The 10,878-nt window shown below is 43.0% G+C and overlaps 1 protein-coding gene across 2 annotated transcripts in view; it reads right to left on the bottom strand.

Moving 5' to 3' along the window:
• Positions 1-907: 907 nt before the first annotated feature.
• anks1ab (ankyrin repeat and sterile alpha motif domain containing 1Ab) overlaps positions 908-10,878 on the bottom strand; it is a 36,857-nt gene continuing 26,886 nt past the window's right edge. The window contains exons 7-15 of one of the 2 annotated variants that reach the window (XM_084033620.1): positions 9,592-9,762; positions 8,833-8,970; positions 8,658-8,729; positions 8,389-8,472; positions 8,131-8,268; positions 6,988-7,167; positions 5,305-5,403; positions 4,193-4,290; positions 908-1,228 (exon numbers count right to left, since the gene is read on the bottom strand). In XM_084033620.1, coding sequence (XP_083889746.1) covers positions 1,174-1,228; positions 4,193-4,290; positions 5,305-5,403; positions 6,988-7,167; positions 8,131-8,268; positions 8,389-8,472; positions 8,658-8,729; positions 8,833-8,970; positions 9,592-9,762 — 1,035 coding nt within the window. In that variant the 3' untranslated portion in view covers positions 908-1,173. The remainder of the gene's footprint in view (positions 1,229-4,192; positions 4,291-5,304; positions 5,404-6,987; positions 7,168-8,130; positions 8,269-8,388; positions 8,473-8,657; positions 8,730-8,832; positions 8,971-9,591; positions 9,763-10,878) is intronic. The other variant, XM_084033621.1, reaches the window with a different exon arrangement.

Genomic DNA, 10,878 nt, shown 5'->3' with positions numbered 1-10,878 from the left:
CCTCGAGTCTTCCTGCCACTCCTCCTTAAGCCCCGCCCCTCCTCGGCTCTTCCGGCTCTCCCAGGTGACACTGAGAGACACATGCAGTGAATCAAATTACACAAACAAGAATAAAGGCAGTCTCTATTTGTCCACAGTTTACCTTACTGTTAACTCTTAACTCTTTATTAAACCAAATTACCTTTAGTTTAGCTATCTTATGGATTTATTACTGCACCTATTTAGAAACTCATTTATTTGAATCCCTGCTTTCTACAGCCAAGTGGTGCTTGTTCATATAGGCCTAGACTACTTGTTAATCTCATTCATTTTATTGTGTTATTAAAGAAAATATGTATTTAAATGTTGCCTTGGTCTTTTAAGTTTGTTTAGAGATAAACCAAAACCTCTAGGTTTAAATTGAAACTTTGGTGCGGCTAAGCTGTCTGTAAATGCGCTATATAAATAAATTGACATTGACATTGAAAATTGTCCATTAGTTTGAAAAAAAAAATAAAAATCAAGATTTGATTTGAGGCCAAATTGCCCAGCCCTCCGCCATCGTTGTATTTGTCACTTTAGTTCTTGCAGCTGGTGTAACATTTCTACGTTTTTATTTTTAACCATAAAACAAAAATCAGTTCTGACAACAGACTGGAGAGGGATTCTTTCGTCATTGTATTATTTAATTTTTCATTAATATAATATTGCTTTGAAGTTTGAAACAGTATCACATTTTCATTGACAAACCACACTCTGTCCACAAACATGGGCAAAGCATTGTATGCTGGTACAGTTCTTTCTCTCTACACTTACATTTCTGTTTCCCACAGATAGAACCTCCAATAGACCTGAATCAATAGAAATGTTCATTAATGGTCCACGGTGCTCTAAACATAACAGGATCATAAAGTCACCAAGAAAACGACTTGACCCCTTTCTGACCTGTCTCTCTCTCTCAAGATAGCAGTGATACAGGTGTCGTTTAGTCGGTGATGTGGGACAACAGGTTACCTTTAAGTCCGTGTGTTGGGACTCATATCGGGGTGGTGGAGGATCGGGGGAGGGGGGTACACAGTGAAATCTAAATGTCAGTGTAGTGCCGGTTGGCCCTGCATGTTGCACAAGGCTTACCTCTCATTTCTCCCTCTCTCTTTCTCCCTCTCTTTTCTACCTCAACACTCTCTCTCATCTTCAGCTCCCCTTCAACTCACAGCTTGGTATCCGGGAACTTGAACGCCGGGGTGAGCTACACAGGGGAAAACACCAATGTTAAAACAGACCGCTAACATGCACAGCCCCAGAACAAATCATGCCACCAAAACTTGCTTCTTTTTTTTCTTTTAAATAGCTGCTGCTCATTAATGTGTAATGCTTTTTTATATAAATATTATGCATCCATTACTAAAGAGCAGGTTGTCTTGGTGACTCACAAGATGATGATGTCGGGAGGGGGAGATGACGACGATGAGAGAGGAGGGAGGGAGGGAAAACAGAAAGCAAATGGCAAGATGAGCGAGAAGAGACGAGACACACTGCTAACGGTACAAACAGAGACTGCTCAGGCCAAAGTGCATCCAAGGGGGACAACGAAAACACAACAAACAAACAAACAAAAACCTCACTGCCAACATGCATCGTCAGTGGAAGCTAACAGTCAGAACAGAGTGGCGATGACACAGCCACGGTACCGCACACAAACCGGCTGCATCGTTAACTGCCAAGGCTCCACACACACACACACACACACACACAGACACACACACACACACACCTCCCGCAGCACACACACACACACAGCGGACGGTGATGTAATAGCAACAGTCCAAAACTCCCCCGATGAGGACAGACAAGAAACAAGGCAACAAGCACGCACACAGCGGGAGGGGGAGGAGCCACGGATGTGTGTCGCCTCGACGACCAGCGTTTCTGAGTCACAGTGCAGGAAGGAAAATCTTATTTAAAAACAAAACAAAACTCATGTTCTCAGCATAACAAATCCATCCGCATTAACACGAAACCAGTGCAACACTTAAGATTTTGGCTCTTTTAATGTAGTGAAATTACATCTTTTCATTGCCGTTTTTTTTTTTTCAAGTGACACACTTTGCATGTACTGTAGCTAATTCTAAATTGGTGTGAAACAGCATGGATACCTACCATGTAATCGTGATAATAAGATGCTATGTTGGGAGGGGACGCGTGCACCAAATGTGTGCTCCAGGCTCATTAATATACGAGTCAAATTAAATCATGTTGAGGATTTGTTGTTGTCAGTAAACACTAAATATGCTTGTGTAATTTAGGTTGGTGGTATTTCTTTTTTTTTTTTTTTTGCCTCAGGTTGTATCAATGTTCTCAATCGCTTTTTCCACAAAGTACTTCAATCAGCCCCGTCTATCAAAAAGTATCACAAAATGCACTAATTTCCTCTTTGCATCGTAAGAAAAAAAAGGTATTAAAAGGGATAGTGCTGCTTTAACACAGTGTTTGTTTGTTTTTTTTAATTGACAAGAAGATGCTGTGATGAGCAATCTCTCGTTGCTACAATGAATGCTGAGAGACGGCAGACAGGGAGGTACGAAGGCCAGAGCCAAGACTCTCATCTGGACTGGACCATCGTTAAGAACTACATCTCCCAGCCAGTCACAGTCCATTTAACACGCCGGAGTTCTTTTCTTTTTTTTCTTAGTCTTTTAGAAGCGGGGGGGGGGGGAGGGGGGGGGGGGCGTGCAGTTGTTGGGTGGTGGTGGTTTTCAGGGAGGTCAGGGGGAGGCGTGGCTTTTAGTAGAGTAGATAACCAAAATGGTAAGGCTGTTGTCCTCGGTAACATGTAGGAAAGTAGTCCTCATGTGTGTGTGTGTGTGTGTGTGTGTGTGCGTGTGTGTGTGTGTGTGTGTGTGAGCGGGTTCAGTTCTCGGTTTCCGCTCGAGTTCAGACATCAATGATAGATTCTCAACCAGATCCATCCTGTTGTTATGAGTATTGTACAAATGCGTAAAAAAAGGAAAAAAGGAAAAATGATGGGTTGTTTTCTGCACGATGTGGGTTTTTTTGTCTTTAATTGATTTAATTGTCCGTCTTGAATCCCATGCTAGCAAAAGCAGCCTCCTCATAGCGCCTCACAGTGGTAGATGCCTGGTAAGACAGGACAGGCTAAAGATGGAGAAAGAAAAAAAATATGTATATATATAAAATATATATAACTGTCTTGATGCAAAACAACCAAACAATTCAGATTTTTTAAATAAAAAGTGATGTATAAAAGAACATAACTTATTTTACAAATTAAACCTTCGAGCTGTACAATATAAAAGGAAAAGTTCTGGACGACGCTCACCGGTTAACACAGACTGGAAACCGATAGCGACACTATAGCCTTCTGCCCGAAGGTAGAAACCAAAAAACCCATGTATCTGATTTGTTAAACCCGTGATAAACTTAAACAGAAAAATGACAAATTGCTGATTCAAAAGGGTACCCGACTATTTTTTCATATTTACCGTACAGACAGTGGTATTAATATTCTACATCTAACTAAAAATATAAGTGCCTTTCCTAAAACACTGAACTTTTCCCTCTAACAGATGAACACACCCTTAATGTATAACACATGTTGCGTTTTCTCAATATTATAAAATGAATCCAAAAGTCAAAATAAAAAAAAATGAACATGCTTGTTTTGCCTGCAGAGAATCAATTTAAATAATGGCTTAAAAGATGAAGAAGAAGAATAAAGGTGCAACCTCTGGGAGCTATCAGGGGATTCGGAGGCAGATGCAAGTTGAAGAGGAGGAGGAGGATGAGGAGGAAGAGGCAGTTTGGTTGAGCGGGGGGCCACTGTAAAAAAATGAGATCAGTCCAGGATCATCCGTTCCAGGGCTCCGCTGTCGGCTGCAGCAGCGACAGGCGAGGGAGGCTGCCGGGGGGAGTCGGGGGGAGGCGGGGGGGATCCGTGGGAGTGTTTGTCATGGCGGGTCAAGAGGTCGGATTGGGTCGCTGGGCGGGGCAGAGGAGGGTGCAGGAGTAGGCCGCCCTGAGGGATGCTATACCATCACAGTGAGAAGGCACGGGGCTCGCAATGTAGAAATGTGTGTGAGCTAAATAAGGAACCGGATGCAAAGGGGGGGAGGGGGAGTACGAGGGGGGGTGCAGAAAGAGGGGGCGGCGGCTGTGGGTAATCCGGGGGCCTCAGAATATGGTGGTCTCGTACTTGGTGCTGACGGGGCGCCTGTGGGAGTCCCGCTGGTCCAAGAGCCAGGTGGTGCTGCCCAGGGACTGCATGTCTGCCTCCATCTCCAGGGGGTCGATCTGCCGGGGGGAGGGAGGGAGGAGGGACGAGAGGAGGGCGTGAGACGGGGGGCGGCAGAGGAGGCCACAGCGCCACACTGACAAGTCCTCGGCTCTCACACACACACACACACACACACACACACACACACACACACACACTCGTGCATGTGGATTAGAGGTACAGTCCGGTGATCACGTGATAATCACAGACGCTAAATCCACAACATGGATGACGTCTGACAGGAAGTACAGTCGGCCGCCGCACGCAGCAACAGCAAACCGGATGAGCAGTCAAAACACACACGTGCTGATTAATGCTGAGTCACTACACGCACTAGAAATGGTCTGACAATCTAAAAAGATATAGGTATTCAAAATCTAAAAAAACCTCTGCATGTGTATGTGTGGGTGGTATATGTATATGTATATTATTTATATATATACATATATATATATATATATATATATATATATATATATATATATATATATATATATAAATAATTGTGTCATTATTATTTATTTATATTCATTATTATTATTTGTTTTTATTTAAAGAAAAAAATGATGTATGTTCGATTTCAATACATATTTAATGAAAAAAAATCCTTCACCTTCAGTTGAACATGTCTTAGATAAACAAGAATGGAAAGGGAGCTTAAAACCACGAAACAGAAATCTTCAACCTCGTTTCCAAGCCCTCCCTGACACACTGACACACAACGGTCCTCACAGACGTGCATCTAGAGGAGGAAATCACAGCCTCTCTTCCCTGAAATCACCCTGAAACACGGAGCTGAGCCCGAACCTTACATCTGTCGATGTGAAGATGAAGATGACAGATGGGGAAAGTAACGGGATGAGGGAAAACTTCAATGGTTGAAATATCAAGAAAACCACAAAAAAAGGAGGAGACGACGTGCACCAACGCGGCACCACCGACGTAAAGAAACCAAACCAAGAGGGGGAGGTGTGTAAGCAGATGTGTGTGTGTGATCACAGGCTGAATAGAGGAAAAGGAAAGAGAAGGACCTGGACTCCAGGGCTAACAGAGTGCAACGGGAGGAAGGAAGGACGGTGGGTGGTACACGTGTGACAGTGACAGCACCGGCATTCGAGCAGAGGGGCACCCTGGGAGGAAGGAGGACCAAAAAGACAAGAACAAAGACATGTTAAAGAAACGAGAGAGCACACAGGGAGCAGCAGTTTGAATGGACAGAGAAGGAAAGCACTTCACCTGTTTAAAGGCTAAAGAAGGGCAGGTTATAAACATGTGTGTTGGTTTTTTAGATTCTTCCAGGGTTCCTACACCTTTTCCAGAGTCAAATTCAAGCACTTTACAAGCATTTAAGGTACTTTTCCAGCACCTTCCAGCTGTGGTAAACTCCATCTTTGTATCAATCCAATGGTCAGTATTCAGTCTACTTATTATGTCACTTGTTCATCACATTAAATGAGATGTTATTGTCCTCTAAACAACCAACATGACAACTAGTCTGCTACTAGTCTGCTAGTCTAGTCTACTAGTCTAGTCTACTAGTCTGCTACTAGTCTACTAGTCTAGTCTACTAGTCTGCTAGTCTACTAGAATTTAACAATGAAAAAGGAATAAACTGTAAAACGCGGAATTTCGTAGAATTTGTCAACCAGGATGTTTCTTCATTCCATTTCTGAATCGTGATTCATTAACCACACGATTAGACCATTTGATGAGGGGAAAAATAAAATTGTAAAACACAGAATTTAGAAAAATCGAAACGGAAAACCCAGAAGTTGGGGAGAAAATAAAACTCCATCTGGTTAAAAGTTAAAACGGATTTCATAGGGCTCTAGGCTAACGTTAAGCTTAATGAGCTCGAAATGAGAAGCCTATATTTTAGTCTGCCTCCGTCTGAAACCATGTTGTTTCAAATATTACAAAATAATTCTTGAGTGGTAAATCTGCCACCATTATCCCTGCAAACTGTGTTTAAACCCGACTCGCCAGCGTTCACATTCACAGAGCCATAAAACACATTAAAACCAATTGCAGCAGATAGGAGTCTGTTCCCCCCTCCTGTCGTTTTAAAACTTAAACAAGCAGCCAGACTCATTATGCAGCTCTTTGATTACTCCGTATATTATCCTTACGGGCAGGTAGTAAAAACAAAGTGATTTGTGTCTCTGCATTAAGCGTCCGTGCTCCCCGGCTCTCTCAGGTAACATTGATCACCGAGCGCTCGTTATACGCAGCCTGAGAGGTCAATGCATCAGAGCGTGTACGTGAACGCTTACGCAACTCACTCGATCAATAAGAGAGGCAGCAACCTGCAGGGCTGAGCCCCCTCAGAAAAAAGAGAAAAAAGTCTTCATAAAAACCCCCCGCCTGTGAGCAACAGATAAAAATATTCATTCATCATGTTTCGCATATGCACAAAAAAAAAAGGAAAAGAAATATCTCGCCGTTTCAGAGTTTAGAGGTGGGCGAGATGAAAGTGATGAGTCATCACTTTCTACTACACGCTCAGGCAGATCTTCCTTTGGTGGGTGGTCCGCTGGGGATTCAGCAGCGGCGGGGAGGAAAGTGGGTCACGAGGTCTGTGTACCTTTTCTGAATCATGATCATACAATGACGTGTTTCACCCCCCCAACCCCCCGCTGTCATTTTACCAAGCAGAGCAAATTCAACCCTCGTTGAACACGTTTCTCTTGAAAGAGTTGTCGGGCGGTACTCACTGCTGATCGCCGCATGCTGCTCCACGACTGAGACACGGGACGGCTGGTTTTGGTCTCGATGACCTCTGAGGTCAGAGAGGTCGTGGGCGGGACGTAGTGTCTCGCCCTCGCCTGCATCGCCATCTGATAGGCCACCTCGAACGCCTGCCCCAGGGTGAGGATGATCTCGTAGGTCTGCGTCTGTGTGAAACATGAAGGAAGATCTTGATGATTCAGAAAAACTAAAAAATCAAACAGCTTTTGTTTTCATAATAGATTTAAACTGATCATCAACCTTAAGAGAAACAGCTTGTGTGCATTACAAATGAACAAATTATTGTTAAACGGTGTATATATGGCGACATAGTGTCATTTTTTTTCATTTATGGTCATTTTTATGTTCTTGACTGCAGAACCTTAATTATTGTGTGTATGAAAACCAACAGAAGTACGCAATTAATTCCTTTCTGATTCTGAGTTAATAATAATAAAATATAATAATTTAACATTTTTGATTTAGGTCTTCATTTTTTACAAAATCTACTGTCTAACTGTCAATGATTACCGACTTTTTGTTCAGAATTACACTTTGTTTTGCAAACAGATGATGGACGGATGAAATCAATTCATGTTTGGATTATTACTTTCTATAACTGGCTGATGCCTCTTGTTTGAATATCATGCATATTTCAGCATATTTCGTCGTGCTGAATACAAATAAGGCTCAGAATTGTGAAAACTTTTATCGGAGCAATTCAGTTAAAACAGTTTCTGCCCCCCGCAGTCATCCCGGGGGGCTCCGCGGTGGTCCACGAGACAAAAAAATCTTCTTCGACCTTTTGTGGAAACCTGAGACGCAAATTACAACATAATCTGTGCCTGCACATGGAAATGCCACGCGCAGCGGGAGCGGAGCTTCAATCAAGCCGTTCGATGAGTCAATCAGGGAAATGATGTCTGCAGGATGCTGCACGGCGGATTAACCGTGGGAGACCGGACATCCCACAAAGGACAACTGCTAAATCATTACAGAATTACATGAAGATTTAAAATGAACTATTACGCTCACACGATATGCTTATATTTAAAGCTGCAAAGCCTGTTTAATCAAGCACACGGCTGAACAGGTGATTGGTTCATTCATTGTTTTGTCGTATTACTCACCACTTCCACAGTGCTGAAGACGTGACAGAAGTGGTGGCCGCTCTTCAGATCCTTGGTGATGTAAGCAAAAGTGCAGAGGTCGTCCGGGTCTTGGGCGGCACACGAGATGTTCCTGATCTCGTGCTCGGCGACGATAGTCTGATGGAGGAAGCAAGGCAGGAAGGAAGGAAGGAGGGAAGGAAGGAAGGAAGGAGGTGAGTACTTGAAACCAACCAGAGATGAGGCGAATCGAGACAAACCAATGTATTTCCCCGTTACCTTCGTGGCTGCGTCGATGAACTTGACCCCTCTATAGGTAATGGACAGTATAACAACCGGACCCTTTCTTGAATCCTTTGATTTCTGCAATAGCAACAAAAAAAAAAGAGTGAGAGTAAATATAGCACAACAATTCACTCACCAAACGTATAACAGAAATAATAAGGGTTTGGTAATTATTCTATAACCCTGTCATTTTGATTTGATCATTTATTTCATGGATTTTTTAAATCAATGTGAAAGCAAATTGAATTAGAAGAATTACTTACCCTAATTTTAGCACAGGCATCTTGTGTGGACTCGATCCCTCGTAGATCCCTGATGATCATTGATCCTAGGTACTAGTGGAGAATCAGAAAACACGCTCGACTTAAATCAAAGATCCCCGTTGATCTATTCCAACAGTAGGGGACGTCTCAGACGGTAAAAAGAAAAGTGACTTACGGTTGCCTCGTACCCGCAGGAGTCCATGATGAGTTTCTCAGGCTGGTGATGCCAGGCGGACACCGTGGCGTAGGTGGCCGACTGGCTCGGCGGCCGGAGATTTAAACGAGAGTCTTTGTGTCGTTCACTCTGTCTGTCCTGCAGAGATGCAAAAAAAAAAAAAGCATTGGTTGGTGAACGCCACAGAAGAATTAAGGTACTTTTGTGCTCATTAGACTAGAATATTAGCATGAAGGCAACTGAAGTCTGCATACTTTATTATAAGGCCTTTCCTAAGAATTGAGAAATATAATTTAAAAAACAGATAATGGACTCCAGGCGGTGCAGTCGTTAACATTTCACATATTTGTGGACTCTCCTCCTCAGACTCCCTCTGACTCAGAAACAAGGTTCTGTGTCGTAGTTTGACCTTTAGGAACATTTGATCTTAGATCATTTTCTTAAAATTCAGGGAGGCACATGAGAACATGATCAGTCAGTGTCGGTGATGATGATGCTTCATTGGAACTGCTGTGCTTCTTTGGCTCCGCCCACTAACAATCCAACCAGACCAGTTTAGTTTTTGCAGAATGGCTCTGCATCTTTGAACTGTGACTACAACCCGGCAACAACATTGTGACAAGACACCCTGACACATCCATCTTTGCAGAGGCATCCTCCTCCTCCATTATTCAGCCGGTAGCTCGCTGAAAGTACGTTTGGTGTTTTTTTGTCCCCGGGAAGACGATGTAGAAGAAAGAAATAAACGATGGAACTCACGACAGAGCGCGGCCTCTCGCTGTACGAACGCAGGGAAACGCTACAGTCCTGGTCGACTCCTCGCCGCCGCCGCTCCGGCTCGGTCAAGGGCAGGAGCATGTCCATGGAGCGACTGGTGTAGGGATCCATCTGACTGAGGGGGGACGTGGTCTGGGACAGGAGGTCATGGAACTGCCACACACACACACACACGCGCACACACACACACACACACACACACACACACACACACACACACACACACACACACACACACGCGCGCGCGCGCGCGCACACACACACACACACACACACACACACACACACACACACACGCGCGCGCGCGCGCACACACACACACACACACACACACACACACACACACACACACACACACACACACACACACACACACATTAATGATTTGACAGCTCTGTCTATGTCAGCTGGTTTCTCTGATTTACATCCAAGCTTAATCCCGGACACAAGAGCCTCTTCCGTGGAGACTCCCAGTTCTTTTAGCCCCCGGTTTAATCTGCCTGGGAAATCAGCCGGAGTATTTAACTGTTGTGAACATAATGATATTGAAAGAAATCTCATTCCAAAATTAGAAATCCTCAGCTGAAAAAAAAAAGAAAGAAGAAGAAAGGATCCATTTTCTCACAAAAATGAACTAAAGCTCATGAAGCGACATTTAACTACCAATCTGAAACTCTAATTTAATTGTTGTATATATATATATATACAACAATTAAATTAGAGTTTCAGATTGGTAGTTAAATGTCGCTTCATGAGCTTTAGTTCATTTTATATATTTTATATATATATATATATAAAACAGAAATATCTAAACAAACCCATTTCATATACAAAAAACATTCTATATCTTTTATCCAATCCAACACAAGGTTTTCCAAAGTGCTGCACAACAAGATAAAACACAATAAATAGATAACACAATAGAAGCACAATCAAAATATTTAGTACACAATAGAAAGATAAAGTAATAAAATAAAATAAAATGCACTGCCCGCACAAGGAAAAAATATGCACGTATACACATAAAGTCAACATCCTACATGGTGTCAAAAGCCAAAGAAAGGAGGTGGTCTTTTATAGACATAAATAAATATATTACATTGGGGTTATTAGCAGAAAGGCGCCCTCTAATTGGGCTTATTGAACACACTCAGTCTATTCCCCTCATTAAACGTTGACAGTGTGTTTCTGCACTTCGATAGTTAAACAGCAGCACATATCTCTTGGACTGTGTTGTGTTTTTGTGGATTGTAGAGCCGACATCGACTC

The sequence above is a fragment of the Eutrigla gurnardus genome (genome assembly GCF_963514095.1).
Source record: "Eutrigla gurnardus genome assembly, chromosome: 2".
Taxonomy (NCBI): Eukaryota; Metazoa; Chordata; class Actinopteri; order Perciformes; family Triglidae; genus Eutrigla; species Eutrigla gurnardus.
Note: the sequence above shows the minus strand (reverse complement) of the source record. Positions and strands in the feature narration are given on the sequence as shown.